Raw genomic sequence first — 18,165 nt, 5'->3', positions numbered from 1 at the left:
AGCTGCTTGTGCTGTGCCTTTCTTGGGGCTGGAGGTGCTTCCCACTGTGTCTGTGTGGGTTTGCTTATTGATATCTGCACCCTTAAATCATAACAATCAGTGAGAACAACCTGTTTAGTGATCGTATCAACCCCAGGGACATCTGGGGTGGGGAGGTGGGCAGGGGTGTGGAAACTTTTGCCAGTTGCCAGTGCCAGGACTGGAGTTGGGTGAAAAACCTACAAACCTCAAGATAATTTTTAGCAGAGTGAGACAAACTAGAGCCAAAAAAAATCCTCAAATTAATTTTATTTCTAATTCCAGAGAGTAGCCAATTATGTACACACACACACACATACACACACACACACACACACACTGACACACACACACACATATCTTTAGTTAAAAAACCAAGCCTACAGCAGATGCAGTTTAAGCCCTGTGCCCTGAAGCCTTTTCCTTCACCTCCTGGATTACCTGAGACAGGAGATGGAAGCAGTTGAGATGCCCTGATGTTAAAGGTATTTAGGAAGGCTGAGGAATGGGATTCTGCTCCAGCATTTCCACTGGGGGAAGTGCAGCAGTGGAGGCTGGGTGCTGCTCCAGCAGGGAGGCAGGACACGTGCTTGGGGGTGCAATGCTGGACTCATGCCTGGGAGTCAGTGAGACGTGAAGAGTTGCCTGGCTGAGCTGAACAGCACACTGAACAGCACACGCCAGCTAAGAAAAGAAGCAATTAGGGAGATGGAAGAGGAGGAGTGATGGGAGGGGAAGGGGGATGAAGGATAAGCAGCAGGAAGGAAGAGGGAGGCAGATTGATTTCACAGTTACTGGAATCTCTAACTACATCAGTCACATTTTCTTTCAGCAAATGTTCCAACATAAGACTGTGGCTGAATCACATGGTTCATGGAAAGTTCAGCTCCCCTTATTCCTCTTTTCAGAAACCATCAACTTGGGCCTATTGCTGTGTATCATGTCATTGCCCCCACCTCCCTTTCTTCCCCCTTCTTTTGGATGGATGGCCTAAAACCCCCTTGGGATGCTCCCTGGGAAGCACTGATGGGGAAGAGGGTCTGCCTGCTTTTCTCTACAGTCCTTGTGGCAGCCTTTTTTTACCCTGTTCAGAAGAGCATCCTGGGTCTGACAACATCCCACACTCTCTCTCTCTGAGAGGCAAGTGAGCAAGATCAGGAATGAGTGCCATGTGAGTGTAGGTGTGATGGGGAGAAGACAGAGATGCACTTTTCTCAGCTCATGGTTTGGTTCATCCAGCCCAGCACTTGAGTGATCCTGGTGTATACTCCATAGCGATTTGCATGTGCACATCCCATTCCCCAGCTGACCAAACCAGCTAGAAACCATCTGCCACTGGGTTCTTTGCAGGCCAGTGGACCTCCAGAATCACCCTAGAAAAAGGAAAAATAAAGTGATGGTGATCCTCCAGCTTCTGCTGTTGCCTTATTATGCTGTCTTTGAGCCCCTCTGTATGCAGATTCCTGTATCCCCTCAACTCATGCCTGGGACATCTGCAACATTCCTTGTATCTTAGGCAGCTGTCAAAAGCAGTCTCCAGTGCAAACATCTGACTCATTTATGCCTTCATTGTGCAAATTCCTCCCTCTCAGCCAGGTCCCAAAAAGCTGATTGCTCTACTCTTTCTTCCTGCTCCATATGACATTTCCAAATATGTGGCAAGCAAGGAAGCTGGTGGAATTTAACCAGATGGATTCCATGAGGGATGGCAGAGAGGAATTCCTTGGGATTGGTAGTAATGAAGGAACATGTTACTGTGTATGACAGGTGCAAAAGAGGCTGAGAGTGTAAAAGACTGATGCAGTCACCTGACTTGAAAGTGGGAGGTAGAGTGGAGAATGGGCTGAAATGAGAAATGGGTATGTTCCACTGTATTTGGATCCTCTCTAAGGCAAGGATGCTGGAAAGCAGAGGTCATGAGAGCTGTTGTTGGCTGCTTAGATCAGAGGAAGTGTTGGGAAAGTTACATTATGTAGTCTTTCCCCCCTCATTTCAGGCTGTGGATTGCATTTGTGACACATCCCACCTTCTGGAAGTCAACCCTGATCCCACAACTCCTCTGTCACCTGGCAGGCATCCTTCTCTCCCTGGTCATACCCAGCACACAGCATCCTGGGAGTAACCATGTAGTGATAGGCCTCGCTGCAGATGTTCTGCTGGATGAGCTGCACGTCCACCTTCTGCAGAACATCGCTGATGTGCCCTGAGAGGTGGAGCACCAAAAGTAGTGCAGGTGAGCTGTGGTGAAACTTCCCACTGTTTACCACAATCCCCCAGCCCATGCCTACCTCGCTGTATGCTGAAACCTGCCATCAGAATTTCTGTTCTGCTCTCCACTAGCATTACAATCTCTGACTTTCAGCAGAGCACTTTTTCTGCGTGGAAGGAGTAAAATTCCCCTTCATTCCTTTCACTACAGGGATATGTTGTGTGCACTTCTGTCTAAGCATACAACCAGGAGTGTCCAGTTCAGTATCATCTCCTGAGTGTTTCCAATTAGGAAGCAGCTGGAACAAGTCTGTGAGTGGGTGAAGGCACTAAGATGACCTGAAGGGCTATTCTAATCTTTGGATGAAGAAACACACAGCATCTCCATATAGATTACCAAATTGTCATGCCTGCCTCTCCAAGTGAGGTTTCAGGGCACTCAACAGGTAACTTTGATCAACCTCTTACCCAAAATCAAAAGGAGTGAAGGAGGCACAATGTTTTGGGATGAACAGAAGCCTGTTCTGCCTATGACACACCTGAAAGTGTTTCTGCCTCAGCACTGCTGCAGTAGGCCACCAAGAGACCTTGAACCTACCGCCTTCCTTGAGGGCTCCCCAGCCAGTGATCCAGCAATGAAGGCCAGGCTCAAAGATGTGAGAAGGAGCAGGCAAGCAGATGGGCTGGATTAAGGGCGAGATGATCACAGGATGGTCCAGCTGGAGCAGGGCCACATCATAATCATGGCTGTCCTCCTCGTAATAAGGATGGAGGAAGAGATGGATGACCTTGAAGGAGACCTCTGTGTGGCCAGTGGCATTTTGCAAGTATTTGCCCAGGTAAACAGTCCAGATGGAGGGGGAGGCCAGCCTGTAGGACGCAGGAGAGGAGCATGAGACCCACAGAGCATGATTTGCAGGTAATGCCATCCCCATCCTAGCACATGCTGACATCTCCATTGTTGTGGCAGCTTGGGGGCAACACAGAGCCAAAACAAAGGTGGCGCTATGAAGCATCTTCTGCTGCCATTGCCCCCTCAAAGCTGCTCTGAGAATCCCAGCACTGCCCCTTTTTCCCTGCATGCACCTCCAAATACTGCTGCAAGTATCCATACTCCTTTCTTCAGCTGCAAGCCATGGAGAAGCATGGCTGAGGTGCCAGATGAGGGGTGCAGCTGCCCCATGGCATTTTCATCAGTCAGAAGAACCTCCAATCATGCACGACATGGAAAGCAATGCAAATCTTTCTATCCAGAACCTCCCCCGTTCATTTACCTCTCATCCTGGAAGCAGTGGGCGGCTGAGACCACCCAGCGGTCAGCAATGAGTGTTCCCCCACAAATGTGGCGTCCCCGAACTTGCAGGCTGGCCTGCCATGGCCATTCTCCTTCCACAGAATTCATACCGCCCACAATCCTGCTGAGAGGGGCTTGCATCCCACAGTCTGAGGAGGAGACACAGAAGGTACTTCAGGGAAGGAAGGAAACATGATATTCTGTGCCTGCCCTTCTTTCTTGCTTAGCTGACTGAAGAGGTTGACCTGTGACTGCTCATCTTACCCAGCCAGCAGATGTTTTATGTACTGCCCAGGATAACATTCTGTACTGGCTTTAGGTACTCCCTGCCAGCATTCCTCACCTCCAGCAGCAGCCTGGGGATGCCTTTGGGGCAGCATGCTGGCTGTGCTACCTGCTGTGCTGTCAGGAAACCCTCCAAGTCATTCCCTTTCACTGCCTACCAAGGCTCCAGAAAAAAATAAGTAGGGAAATCAAAACATAAACTCCCTCCCTGCCAGTGACCATGCAGACAGAGCTGATTTTCCTCTCTGGAGCCTTGTACGATGGCATAGAAGCCAACACAGTGGTCAAACAGGCAATCTGTGGGTTGAACCTGGCCTGTGAGACACGTCTGTCTGGCCTCTGAAGGAGGCAGGGAGCAGCTGTCCAAAGACCAAGTGCCAGCTCACAGCTCAGCACAGAGCTGGCTCATTGCTGCTGTCCCTGCCACTGCAGGAAGGAGCAGTGGCACTGGTACTGTGGGACAGGGGTGGGGAGAAGGTGGTGGAACAGGCAAGTTTCTTCTGGGTGGCAGGAGAAAAGGGGGCAACTCGCAGCTATGTGTCATCCTGAACCTGCCTGGCTGACGTGTGGCTGATCATTTCCTCACCACAGTGACTCTCGTCAGACAGGTCCTGGCAGTCTGCAGTGGTGTCACACAGCGGGTTGGGTTTCTTCACACAGGTCCCGTCTGCACAGCGGTAGGTGAAAGGACCACAGGGGACCTCTGCAAAAAGGGAAGGGAAGCCAAGGCTGAAAGAGGGCAGCAGTTGTAGGTGCAGCCTGAAGTCCTTTAAATGAGGAGAAAGGGCAGCAAAGAGCTTGGGGGAACTCCGTAAATGACAACAGGGAATTTCCTGCAGAAACAAACAGTTGCCAAACTTTGTGAGGAGGCCAGGCAAGTTAACTCCCATCTGGTGCCCTTCTGTCACATGTGGGAAGTACATTCCAGACAGCCTTGGCTTGACCACAGGGGTGGGCATTTGTCATCTCAGCGTTGTCCCCTCCCTACCTCCACTGCAGTGCTCCTCGTCGCTCCCGTTGACACAGTCCAGCTGCTGGTTGCAGACCCTGCTGAACTCAATGCAAGTGCTGTCCTCAGGGCACTGGAACTTTGCAGGGCACACTGCACAACAGGGAAGCACACAGGAATCAGGTATGCAAGACAAGGTGGGAGGTCAAGCTCCTAAGTCCTGACAGCCTCTTCCCCCACCTAAAAAGCTGTGCTTAAGACCAGCTCTGGTACAGTGCAGCTGTGCAGCTTTTGCCTGATTTGCACTGTAGGTGTGCCTATACTCCGTCTTACACTTTGCTGTTGCTGACTTAATTTTTCTTGTCTTGGCCTCAGACCTGCCTCAGCACTATGCACTTGCCTTGAGGTCTACTGACTCCTCAGTGACCACTGCCAGTCCTGATATGATTGGTTTGTTAGGGTTTTGTAGGACTGCATCCTGTCTGGTGAGGTCACTGTTCCTCCTGCCTTGCTGTCACCCTCAGCTTGTGGGTCACCATTTTATACAGACCAGCACTTCCCCTTGCAGCTGAGTCCTGAGCAACAATGGATTCTGCAACATCCATGAGTTCTGGTGGACATTGGAGGAGGGAGATGGGTCTCAGCTGCCTGCCCATCACAGAGTTTGACTTCTGATCACACATTTCCATAGCAGGAATTTATTCTGTTTGTGTGTACCATTTTCTTACTGCAATGACTATAATTTCTTCATTAATTAGCATGAGGCTTTCAGATGACTAAAGGCACATGAAAGTCTGAGGCAACCTGAACTTTGATTTTAAAGACAGGGACTGTTTCTTACAGACATAGAGTGAATAATCAGAGATGCAACAGTGGCAAGAGTACAAGAAAGGAAGGAAATCATAATGTTTATATTTTCTTTTCCAAATATAAAGTGATGTTTGAAAACACTAAGAAAGTGTGGGGTTTCTGTCAGTCTTGATCTGTGTCAACTTGTGGAACTGAATGACACGATATCCCTGGGGCAAAGGAACTACTGGGATTCAAGAAAGGATTAGATATTCATAAGGATGCAAATGTATCTGTGTGCACAGGAGGGAAGCATGGAAACCCTGGTGCCAGACAGCTGGATGATGGGACACAGCACATTATCAGCAAGACTGTAGAAAATACAAAACCCAATTTTGTCGATGCTATGAGAGCTCTCACATTCCTAGCACTGAATTAAAGCTTCCTTGAGAAAAATTTCTCCTTCCTTTGACTTTAGACTTTTCCCACACCTTCCTCTGAATCTTTCAAAATTGGCCACTGTTTCCACAGGTTCAGGGCTCTTTTTCTGTGAAAAAACATCTGTAGGAAACAACTAATGAAAAGTTAGTGGTGGCAGCAACCGTCACACCAGAGATGAGAGAACAGATGAATTAGGTGTCATGTCTAAACCTGAATTGCTATGCCTATGAGAATGGGGCTCTGCAGGAGTTCTGGGATGCTAAGGATGGAGTCTGCATCAGCACTAACTTCTTTTGGCATGAAGAACTGGTTGAGGCTGCTCAAGGACTTCGATGCTCCCAAACTGGAGCAAACTAGATGAGTGAGGATCTGTACAGATCAATTGTCCCAAATGGCCTGGGGAGAAAGGGGAGAGAGAAGGGCAGCAGGTGGGCCTGGGGAAGTGTGAGTGGGGAGGGGGGTGCTGAGTGGTGTGACAGCAGAGGGGGCTGTAGGCCCGGGCTGAGGTTAGCTGCAGAACCTGAGTGGGAGGAAAGCAGGACAAGGTGGGGACAGCTTGGGTAGAAGGCTTCTTTCAGGCTGCCTGGAACTCTTGGTGCTCTTGGCTGCTAGGGGACTCTCCCAGGAATGCTGAGCTGTGCACAGGAGCAAGAAGCATTACTGCTCCTTCCAGAGCAGGCTAAAGCCATACTTTAGTCTGGGATGAGACTTTCAAGGGCACAGAGGTTTAAGCTCCTGAAGGGGAGGTATGAGGCTGTGCCTCAGCCAACCAAATCCTCCCCATCTCTCCCTGCCTTTAGAGAAGCTAGAGTCTGTGTCTTGCTGAGGCCAGGGACCAGCAGGGAGAAGAAATCACTCACCACAATTTCTCTCATCCAGCCCATTGGGGCAATCTTTGATCCCGTCGCAGGCTGGGACACACAAACCATTTACCAAACACAGGAACTCCCCAGGACAGGCTGTGAAACCAAAAGAGAGTAATCAGTCCCTAGTGACTGGAAACCTCCTGGCAGCAGATCACCATGGCTTGAAAGTAAAGCACAGATCTGCACACTCTCCTGACCACACAAGTGCTGCTGCAATGTGCTGGCAGCACTCACCACACTCCCCAAAATCTGCCACATCATCTGCTTTTAACAGGGGCATGTGGAGCCAGGCTGCACACCAGGGCAAAGAGGGCTCTCCCCTTTTTGCATTGTACCAATGGGCAATAGCAAGATAACTCCATCTGGCATGCCATACCTTGGGATCAGCATTCTTTCACATCTCCCGAATGCCACGGAAAAACCAAAACAGGCTTTTTGGAGTTGTTACCAAAACTTACGTGGGACCTTGAAGGGGTTGTTGTCAGACACGTTGACAGGGGTATGTATTCAGGGACTGGTGTGCATTACTGGCACCCTTTAGGAGGGTGATGGTGAAACCTTGGAAAGACAGACTGTGGGCGGCTTCTGCATATGTGTGTTTGTGCATTTGTGTGCGGTTTTATTTATCTCCTGTTTGCACGGATTCCAAGGTGAGCAGGAAACGGCTCTCTCTAAGAGATCTTGTAATCAAAACAAATGTTGCTTCAAGCAGAGCTGGTTTCTCGTTGAATTCCCTGCCCATGATGTCAACACAAGGGTAAGATTTTAGGCAGCCCTGTGACCTTGGGTTTTGTCACATGGAGGCTCTGGCCATAAGAGGCAGGGCCATATGTGCAGAAGCAGCTTGGCACATAATTGGGTCTTCTTTTGGGGACATCTGCGGCAGGAGCATCACTGATTTGTGAGCACCTTCCTGAAGGGTGGATGGCACTCAGGGCTTGTGTTTCTCCTGGCACAAGTCAAGTGCAGAGGGGCTGCTGATCCCCACCACCCCGCCCAGGAGCAGGGAAGGACCTGAGCTTACGGTCAGATTGCTTGTAGAGGCTGTAAGCTGCCTGCACGCCAGGGCCCGTCAAGGAGATCTGTGAGGTGAAGGTGATGGTGATGTTGGCAGAAGATGTCGCTGGGATCCTCTCAGCGTAGGCTTGCAGGGTCCTCAGGCCACACAACCTGAGGGACAAACACAGGCCAGGTGGCTTGGACAGGAGACAGAGAAGGGCAAGGGGCCTCAGTGGGGCTGGGGTGGGAAGGGAGTCACACACACTGGGTGCTGTGGGGAAACCAGGAATACAAAATGCCTTCAATATGCATGAGATACAGAGACCCTCCTATCTCTGGGCACTTCCCACTTCCAGGCAAGCACCAAGATCAGGCCATGCAGTTCAGTTCTTATAGTGTAAGAAGACTCTCCTTTGTCATCTTCCCAAAGAAGCCATGTTGTAGAAACTGTGGCACTGACAGCTTAAGAGAGGAAAGCAGGCAGAGAAAAAGTGGAATTCCTAAGCCAGGGGAATATAGCTTCTGGATCAGACCCTTCATAGGAAAACAAGTTACCTCTACAGGAACCATGGAGAAGACACTAATTAGATGGGTCGGGGGAGGTTTTGGAGGGAAACAGGCAATTTTGCAGGAGTGGGAGGAAAACCAAAAGCTGTAGGTCCATCTATCTCCGAGCCTGCTTTGAGCAGATGGGAGCACAACAGCTCTCCATCCTTTTCACCTGGGCAGTGGTGAGCAGCAGCCCCAGCTAGATGTGGATGCTAATTGTGGGAAGTCCTGCAGGGGGAAGTGGCTGCAGTCAAAGCAGGAGGATATGGAGCTAAGGGGAAGATCTGTACGGAGGTGGTTGCAAGGCAAAGGCACACACAGATAATATTGCAGAGGTGGTGACAGGCAGATTTGCAAACACAGGAGACGTGGGAGGACACCAAGGTTACACACACAGGAGAAAACTAAGAAGCCTGATGCAAACAGCAAGACAGAGAAAGCAGGTTGGTAGCTCGAAGCAAATCTGTAAGAAATGTGTTCACTGGGGAGAGAGTGAACAAGACAAGCACAAAAGCAGGAGGCACCAGCACAAACAGTGGCCAATGAATGTGGCTCAGTGTGTGGCTCTTCTTCCTCAGATATAGTGGCTGAAGTGAGCAGGGAACCTGGAGAGGTTTAATCCCAGTTTTATCCCAGGTGGGAAGTGGGAGACAGAAACCAGGACCCCACCACGCACCTTCTGTTCTGAATTATCCACTGGCCTTGGGTACAGGGCAGGTCATGCTTCTGTCTGCTGAGAGCATAGGCATCGAACCAGAGGGTGACCCCATAGTCAAGGGATGGGACCTGCAGACAAGGGGGTGCAGAGCAGAGGCCAGATGGCTCCCAGGAGTGTTATAGCACACTCTAGAAGTCATAATGTATATACACATATATATACATACATATATATATATACATACATACATATATATATATATATATACACACACACACACACACACATATATATATATATATACCCTCTGCTCCTCAAGATGATCTTAATGAGCGCCCTGGCTGTACCCCCACAATGTGTGGAGTGCTGCCCAGGCATTGGGGACAGGATGGATGCTCCTGTGGGAGCTGGCTCTTACCACCATGTGCCAGGTGCACTGCGTGTTGGGCGAGTAGTAGCTGGGGTAGTGAGGGGTGCTGATCCTCCCCTGCGGCTCCAGGCTCTCCCGCAGAGTTATGTTCACTTCACAAGCTGGAAATACAGACATTCAAAGCCCTGCTTTCTGTCAGGTCAGCCTCAGCCTGAGGATGCCATGTATCCAGCCCACTGGAGGAGAGAAGGGACTCTAAAGCCTGATGCTAAAGGTGGCTGGGGTGCTCCAACATCTCCCTTCAAACCACCATTTCTACCCAGAAAGATTTTTAGCCCCCTCCTCTTGTCCAGAGAAGGGGAATGGTAATGTATTTTGCTGCCTTAGAGTCTGATGTTGAATTGACATTCATCTGCAAGTGTGTGGATGTGATGTCCAGGCCACACCTGGTCTGTCCATGCCTGAGAGCTTGGCCTTCTCCTAAAGCATCACAGTCACTCAGGCTCTCTCTGCCAGCCCTGGGCTGTAAAGACTCAAGCCATATGCTGGTCAGGAGTCCAAGTGAGGGAGCAACACCTAACCTGCCTTTTACTGACCACTCTTGCAATCCAGAGTGAATTCTGTCCCTAGCAGGGATGGAAGACTTCTAGGAGCTGTGAGGCTGACAGGAGATGATCTGTCTTTTCCCTGTACCTATAACCACCTTCCTCCAGCCTTCCTCACCTTCGAGGGGCACCACCTGTGCTGAGAGGATGAAAGGGTCATAGTAGCTGTACATGGCTTTCTTCCACACAATGGACATGACAGGGCCAGATGAAAGGACTTCCACGATGGGCTCCTGCCGGCTGCAGCCGTAGATCCTCAGGGGAAAGGGATAAAAGGAAGGGAGTGAAGCAAGAAACAAAGAAAGAGAGACAATAGAGATGTGTGCTATCCACACACAGCAGTTGTGAGGCACTAACTGAACCAAACCAAGGGCCAGCAGCACAGCTCCTGCTGCATGGCCTTGTGAGACACATCCCACATCACTGCCTTCAGCTGATCAGCAAGAGGCAGGCTGTACATCAAAGAGAGCCTCCTCTGCCCTAGTCTGACACCTTCCCCTGCTGTGGTGTGCTGTGCTATGCTGCCTGTGTTCCCCACGGTGTTCTCCCTGCTCAGGAACTACCTACGAGGTGATGAGGTGTTTCTCCAGAGGTCCAGCAGCATCATACATGGCCAGGCGGTCCCTGCAGTCAGGCAGAGTCCACTCCAGGCGCAGCTTGATCATGAAGCCCTTGAGGCCATGGAGGTGCCAAAGACAGCTGGAGGCCAGGTAGTCAGGGCCCTCCAGCCTTAGGATGTCATCCTCCTGGACATAGCTGTACCTGTAGCAGCCTGAAAGGGAGGTGGTTGTAAGGGAGGTTGAGATACGGGATTGTCACTTGGAACAGCCCCATTTTAGGGTAAGGCTGACTCATCCCAGGGATTTCGGTTTACTTTTACGTATGTTGTGGTGGCACTGATCATTTTGTACCACTGCCCCAGTTTCCCCCCATAAGAACTGTCCCCTCTTCCTTGGTTAAGCTAATACCACCCAGGCTTTGAATGTCAGCACAGCACAGTTATTTTCCACTGGTTTTATTTACCTTTTCACCTCTTTCTCCTCACAGTCCCATATTCTTCCTGGCTTTACATCTCCCTCATCTGAATTCCAGGTTTCAGAAGACTTTCTCACCAGGATTTTTGAGTAAATATCAGCTTAAAGGTGAGCTTCTAATTACATATCTAATGCAAGCTGCCAGACAGAGAACCTACAACACTGCCTGAAATTGCTAAAAGCATTTTCAAACATTGCCAAGACAACAAACTCCTAAAGGAGGCACATCCAGTGCAGAGTGGGATGTCTGCCCATGGGAGGGCTGCTGGGGCAGAGATTTTGGGATGCCCTAAGCCATCCAGTACATAGCTGCCATGGAGTTTGGATCTGGCCAAGCAACAGCACTGGTGCTCCCTTTCTCCTACTCTCCCCTTTCCAGGATTTACAATTCCAGGAGGCCAAGAAGCTTTCTGTCCCCTGTGAAAATCCCTCCCATAAAGTCATGAACTCAAAATGAAAGGAAAAGGTAGCCTACCCAGAGTGGATTTCAGCACTACTATGTCTTTCACACTGGATTCTGTTAGAAAGAAAATAAATAAAGGAAGATAAACAAAAAGATAAAAAATTATAATCTGATAACCTAGCATGGCAGGTGAGGACTCCTTTCCTTTCTTATGCAACTGGCTCATTAAAACTTCAGCACAGGGCATCCTCCAGGTACCTCTCTGCTCTCAGGGTCCTGTTTGTGTCATGCCTTCCCCAGTCCATCTCTTCGGGAAATTTCTCTGCCCCTGACCCAAATCCAACAGCCCTAATCCATGCTTTCCAGCCCACCAGGGACTTCTTTGCCTTTTTTCCTTGCCCATTTATGTGTGCTGTTGCAGGACTTCTTCCTCTTCCCAGGAGGGCTGGGCATCACTTTAGGCAGCCACCTCCCTCCTCTGCCAGCCTCACTACAGGGCACAACCCCACTTCCCAGAGCCTTCACCACCTTCTGTCCTAGTTTAAAGAATTCTCACTTGAAAATACGGGAGTTACTGAGGGTGGAGAAAGAATTCTCTTTTGATGATCTCTGTGTAATCCTTATAGAGTCCACCTTTGGAGAAGGGAGGTGCAGAGAAAGTGACCACCAAGGGCTACAAATCTGTGCAAAACAGCCACAGTGTGGACAATAATCTGGGCTTTTCTCCAGCCTCCCAGCTGAACTGGAATCAGCCAGAGATCAGGTGCTACTGGGAAAAAATTGCCAAAATAAAAAGGAACTGTGAGGTCAGCTGGGTGTGAGGATTGCTGTTGGGGGCTTGCCTAGGTCAGGGTTTTGGTCTTCTGTAGCTTCTAAGCAATTCTGTGGGGAGAGATGAGTGGTTTTGTCATAGCAAAACCAGATGTTGTGGAAAATAGGATCCCACAGGCACGAGGCAGGATCCTAGAGAAGCTCATGTGCTGTAGGGAATAGTTTGTGCAGAGCTGGTTGTAAGCACTCTTTTATCTGAAGGTAATACACCCAAGTTCCTGTCAGGAAAAGGAAGTCCTGAGAGACTTTGGGGAAAGGGGAAGCTAGTGTCCTGGGGTGAGTGTGGCTGCTGGTAAAAATGAAGCCCTGGAGACGTTGGAGAGGTTCCTGTGCTGGTCAATGGTTAGCAGCTCTGTGTCTCGAGGCAGAGTGAATGTTTAGAGCTGAGCAGGCCAGCAAGAGTCTGTCAGAAAGAGATGAAGTGCTAATGACCTGCTATTAACTAGCTATTTTTTCATTCTAACAATGAAAAAATACAGGGCAAATGAAACCAGAGGTTAAGTCACTGGCTGGAGGTCACCCTGGCTCAGCAGTATAAGAAGTTTCCGGCTTTCACCTCAGTTATCAAACTGTACTTCTGACTGGAGAGGGAGGTGGAAAGGACTAGGGGAAGCAGAAGGAGCTGGAGAAACTACAACTGGTGTGTTAAGTCCAAAATAGAAAGAAGTGTGGTCTGCTGAAATGAATAAAACAGTGAAACAGATGCAGAACAAATAAGAGGGAACTGGGAACAGCTAACATTATGGCACCATCATTTTTATTTGTTTATGAGTTGAATTGTGAAGTGAGCAAATAAAAGGAAAATGCTGGATGTGCTGACTTGGAAGGATTCAGCATATTTCCTTGTGATATTGTTGTTAAGAAAGTTCATTTAAATTGGCTGAGCATGGGTCTGGTATGCTGGAAACAAATCACAAGTAGAAGTAAGGAACTAATGGTAACTGTGGGAGGAGATGTCTTGATCAGATGCTAATGCAGCTTCTGAGCAAGATTTTAAAATGATGGTCTGGATGAGGGAGTAAAAATCATTTGGAGGAAATCAAATTTTCTTTACGGACACCAAAAAATGACCCACAAAACAACCTGGATGTGGAGGTAAAAGTTAAAGAAAGTATGGGTAGGGTGTAATAAAAGAAGCTTTGTCTTAGAATAATGCAAGATAGCAGGCCTAGAGAAAAAAAAAAAAAAACAACTTGGAGATGTAATATCTCATGGGAAGAAGAAACTTGGAAATAGGAATCCCAAGAGGAGAGAAGAAATACAGCGTATTTTAAAACCTGTGAGATTTGGGACTCTCTAAGAGGGATCAGACCAGGCTGACAAGTTAAGCCTCATTATAAAGATCAAATATAAATTCCATTGGACTTCTATGCATTGACTATAGATACATCCCTAGTCCTTTATCCAATGCTTATTTCAGAGCAGTTTTGTATGGGTGGCTTTTTAAACAGGCTGTGACCTTAATTGTGAGAAACAATAAATAATCCTTAAAATCATATATCAAGTACTGAAGTGACAACGATGCTTTGTCTCAGAGGAAGACTTAGTGGTGACTCAGATATGTTGCTTTTGTTCTCTCTATCAAATAGTCTGGAATAGTCTCCCAAAGGAAAGTAGGAAACCTAAATGCTTGCTATTTTCAAGCTGAGCTGATCAAAGTCATGACCTGTCTGAGATCTTGCTCTACAAGAGCCAAAGCTGATGGGTAAAAAACCCAAAAACCTAGCTGATCATGGTCATCTGTATCTCCAATAATCTTTAATCTTTCAAAGGAAGGATGCTTTTTTATTAAAAATCAGACTTCAGTTCTTTTCTATCAGGAAGAAATGCGAGTAATTGTATCTCCTGATCCTTACTCTTTCCCTCATCCTCTTCAGGCTTTTCTGTCTCCTTCAGTAGTGACTCCTGGCCTTTTCTCCTAACCTTATACATGATGGAGCATTTCTGATTGCTCAGGCCACAGCTGAGCAGCTGGTACTTACCCAGGAGAACCAGAGAGTCTGGGTTGACCCTGTACTCCGTCTGGTAGGAAAGGCTGCCCGAGCTGTTGAATCTGCTGGAGAGCTCTTGGTGGAGCACTGCATTTACCCTCTCAGCAGTTGCCTCCTTCTGCTGACTCTCAGGGATTTGGAGGGTGAACCAGAAGAAGAAGGTCAGAGCTCCCTCCCTAACAGAGAAACAGCATGTAAAATGTTCTTGCTCTTCATCTCCACAATCACTGGATTGTGGAGATTAAGCCTCCCCTCTGTTTTTCCACAAATTAGAGATATCTGTGTAGACTTTCCAGCTCTGCTGCTGTGACCCAGAAGAAACTCTCTGAGTGGGGCAGGAGAGCTGCAGTGTCCATGGTGTGAGTCAGTGCTCAGTGCTTTGGGGGAAGAAGGCTTTTTATGCCATCTGGCTTTAGTGATGACCCTATGAGCTCAAATTAATGTGATAATTAATCAAGACTAGTCTAATGAGTGGTCTCATCTCAGAGAGAAATGACCTTTGTGTGCTACTGACCAGGGATTGAAAAGAAAAGCTCAAGACTTCACTGTCTCACCTCCCACTGGTGACAAGAGGATGATTTATGACCAGGTACCTCACCACAACCCATTAATGCTGGGCAGGCTAAAGCTGCAGGAGACTGTGACTGGGAAAGATCTGTTCAACCAGCTGGCAGAGAAATTTGGCTGGGGGAGGGTGAAGAGATGTTGAAACACACCTTTTTTCAGTAAAAGGCTAGTGGAAGATGTGCAAGTGAAACTTTTCTTTCCCCAGTTGAAAATGGAATCACATCAAAGTTGGAATGTTCCTCAGATGAAGGACAAATTTAGGGGTGTGGTTTTCCATAGGAAAAAAAATCAGAAGCAAATGACCACCAGCTGGGAAGTTGTTTCTGCTATCCTGATCTACTGTTATGACCTGCAAAGCTGTAGTCCCACATCTGCCCCATTCCACTGTTCTCCTGTTCCCAGGTGGTCCATGTTTTTTGGCTGGAATAACTTTTCCATGGTGCATTCTGGCCTCTCCCTTCTGGTGCCTAGAGTCAGGCCATAAAATAGCTTTCTTGAATTAGACAAATCCATTTCCAGCTGTTTAGTTTCTACTGACAATGCCAAGACAAATTGTTTTTAATCTCTTCACAATGATTTTTTTTTTTTTAACTCTCTTGAACTTTTGCCTCTCTGAAAAATTTCTCAGTTTTGGCTTTTCATCATGACCTGGGATGAACAGGAAAATCAAAATATCCCCAGCTCTGTTATGCTGAAACCATGCTGAATCTGGACTGTCCAGCTTAGCCTGGAGCTCAAGGCAGGGACTGCAGAAGTTTGTCACGGGCAGATTTCAGTGAAACCAGAGTACAAGTCACTGGAAGGTTTGACTCACAAACAGACAAATATGCTGTGGGTGCCACTCACCCAAAGGCATACACCGTGCTCGAGTTGTAGTATCGACCCAGCTCTGTGGCACCAATCAGTTCCTTCAGCTGCAATGAAAACGTTGTCTGATAACTACACTGCAATGCTACAGTGGCTGATGCAACATTTCATCCCTCCTGCTGCCTGCCCTTGGATGGGGGTGCCTGACCCCCTCCTCATTTTACTCTCTGAGCAGCCTCAGGGCTGGCTCTGTGCTGAAACTGCCCTCACCATGCTCTGGAGCTTGGCTGACTCCACCCAGAAGGCTCTGGACTCCACCTGCCCCAGCTCAGGGGAGTAGCGGCGGTTGAGGACCTGCAGGCTGCCGCAGTAGAACTGCAGGATGGATGGCTCCAGGTGCCATGGTCTGTAGTCTGCCAAGAGAAGACACTGCTGGGTTACCCTGGTGACATGGAGGAAGGAGGGGGTTACCCCTGTGTGTGACTGGCTAAAGATCACCCAGGGTCACTAATGTGCTTTGGGCTGGGCATGGCTTTGGCTACCCCACATCCACCTCCTGCAGGGGGGAAAACCATGAATTTTTACCTAGGAAATACCAGGTTGCTGCAGCAGCTCCAGCCAGCACAAGAAGGGCTATCCCAAGGGGCACATAGCGGAGGCAGCGACGTGAGCTGGTGTCTGATTTGTCATTTGAGAGGGAGCTGGATTCTTCCTCCTGTTCCTCGGCCTCCATCAGGCAATTCTGGTGACACAGCATGCCATGGTCAGGCTGGTTTTTCTGCTTCCCTTTACACCCTCTCTGGAGGTGTTAAACCAAATCTGTCCTCCTCTCCCAAGATCTATGGTCCCAAGAGGTTTCTGTGCCAACCATCAAAGACTTTGCTCAAAGCAAATGTGAATAAAACTCCTAAATCAGTGGGAGACAGGCTTCCAGGACTGTCCTGTCTACACCTCCTGGTAATCCCTTAGTTTTCAAAGGCATTCCCAGGGTTTTGCTTCTGTCAAAACCTCAGATGAGTACAATAATGAATTTCTCTGAATACAAATGTGTTGTCTTCCCACGCTGGGAATGGTTTTAAAACTGCTATTTTATTGATCTAGAAATCAATGCAAGAGAAAAATCTGTGACCTCAAATGCGAGCAAAAGTTGCACAAACCAGCCACAGCCTGGGAGCCTGAAGCTGCACTTTGCCTGCTGTGCCATTTTTATCTTGATCCCTTAAAAGTAAGCAAACCCTGCCATTCCCACCAGACCGTGTGTTCCCAGGCAAAGCCAATGCTGGCACTGCCTCAATAGCTGAGCTAATGAGCAGAGAGCACCTGAATAATGTTCAGCCCTTCCCCACCCTCTGCTTGTGCCAGGGGACACCTGTCTTCCTTTGCCCCTCATCTGCCCCACACTGCTTCTTCTGCTTCTTCCTGGCAGCTTCCCCTCTGCCAGCCCCACACTCTGAGCATGAGAAATGCCATTTCCCAAGAGAGGCACATTAATGCTGGATATCTCACCCCCTTTCCTCCTCCTTTCCTTAGCCACCACGCAGAGCACACCTGCCCTCAAAGGCTTTCTGTGTTTCTGTAGCTGGAGAGGAAAGGGATGGGAATGCATCCACATGGGAGGTCTTGTGGAATGCTTGTGTCCTGCCTGTGAGTCGTCTTTGTGCCCAGTGGTGCATGTGAGAGTGGGGAGAGGAGGGCATGGGAGGGACTTGCTGCAGCTGAGGGAAGGGGTGGCTGAGCTCACACACAGTTTAGCCCATGTGGAAACCACTGAGCATCTCTTGATAAGGGTGAGTGGGGCTTTCAGCCTCCTCGCCCCAGTTTCAGAGCCCCAAGACCTCCAGGCTGCCTTGAACATGGAAACACCAGGTAACTCACTCCAGAATGTTAAACCCAGCCTGGTGAACATCCACACTCAGACAAGCAGTCCCACATCCACACCCTTGCAGAGAGGCAGGAGGTACAGACAGCCCCAGCACAGACTGCCCTCCCTTGTCCTTGTGGGGCACCTTGCTGTGCATACCCTGGGAAGGATCTCCTCCCCAAGGAGCCAAGGTGGGTGGTCCAGGAGAGCCAGGGCACTTCTCCACTACCACAGCATCCCTTGAGAAACATCAGGCATAAGCACCCAACCACACCTGGAGGGGCAAGGGAGGGAGGGCAGGAAGCAGCAGAAGAGCCTCTTTGTTAGTAGATTTGATGGCAGGCACTGGGGTTTCCCCCAGAGCTGCAGACCTACCTCTAAAGCCTGCTGCTGCCTGTGAGACCTGGCCCACACCCCTACAGCAGCCTGCTCACACCCACAGGGACTGGGGGGGAAAGTAGGACAGCTATTTACCCAGCTCAAGGTCTCCTCAGGGATCAATAACCTGCTGCCATGTCCCTTCAGCTCGGCCTTTGTCCTGCGCCGTCCTGCTGCGGTGGGTCAGCGCACCCCGTACAGTGGCGTTTTTGTTTCCTGAAATGGAGGGTTTGGAGGCTTAAAGGGGGAGAAGATCTGCAAG

General features: G+C 49.1%; 1 protein-coding gene across 4 annotated transcripts; it reads right to left on the bottom strand.

Annotated features, from left to right (window-relative positions):
* Nucleotides 1-271: 271 nt before the first annotated feature.
* Nucleotides 272-18,086, bottom strand: TMPRSS6 (transmembrane serine protease 6). Of its 4 annotated transcripts, none has more exons than XM_085048839.1 (18): nucleotides 18,000-18,086; nucleotides 16,250-16,406; nucleotides 15,935-16,077; nucleotides 15,704-15,771; nucleotides 14,282-14,466; nucleotides 11,541-11,582; nucleotides 10,599-10,803; nucleotides 10,150-10,286; nucleotides 9,475-9,587; nucleotides 9,075-9,184; nucleotides 7,875-8,020; nucleotides 6,845-6,943; nucleotides 4,794-4,907; nucleotides 4,392-4,508; nucleotides 3,501-3,669; nucleotides 2,825-3,096; nucleotides 2,085-2,221; nucleotides 272-1,391 (listed from the first exon to the last, which is right to left on the bottom strand). In XM_085048839.1, the coding sequence occupies exons 2-18, from the start codon at nucleotides 16,395-16,397 to the stop codon at nucleotides 1,233-1,235; spliced, it is 2,364 nt and encodes a 787-aa protein (XP_084904965.1). In that variant the 5' UTR covers nucleotides 16,398-16,406; nucleotides 18,000-18,086; the 3' UTR covers nucleotides 272-1,232. The 4 variants fall into 4 exon arrangements, with proteins under 4 accessions (XP_084904965.1, XP_084904966.1, XP_084904964.1 ...); XM_085048840.1 differs by lacking the exon at nucleotides 18,000-18,086 and adding an exon at nucleotides 17,901-17,969; XM_085048841.1 differs by having other exon boundaries at nucleotides 1,268-1,391; nucleotides 2,045-2,221.
* Nucleotides 18,087-18,165: the final 79 nt, after the last annotated feature.

Source organism: Lichenostomus cassidix, chromosome 1Aa, assembly GCF_008360975.1.
Source record: "Lichenostomus cassidix isolate B80296 chromosome 1Aa, HeHo_3.0, whole genome shotgun sequence".
Taxonomy (NCBI): domain Eukaryota; kingdom Metazoa; phylum Chordata; class Aves; order Passeriformes; family Meliphagidae; genus Lichenostomus; species Lichenostomus cassidix.
Note: the sequence above shows the minus strand (reverse complement) of the source record. Positions and strands in the feature narration are given on the sequence as shown.

Excerpts from the sequence above, each read along its gene's own strand:
- TMPRSS6 (XM_085048838.1), bottom strand. The coding sequence starts at position 16,421 with ATGCTGTGTCACCAGAATTGCCTGATGGAGGCCGAGGAACAGGAGGAA. Across the intron at positions 11,583-14,281 it reads AGACTCTCTGGTTCTCCTGG|AATCCAGTGTGAAAGACATA; the intron begins GTAAGTACCAGC and ends TCTTTCTAACAG. Across the intron at positions 1,392-2,084 it reads GAGAGAAGGATGCCTGCCAG|GGTGATTCTGGAGGTCCACT; the intron begins GTGACAGAGGAG and ends TCCTTTTTCTAG.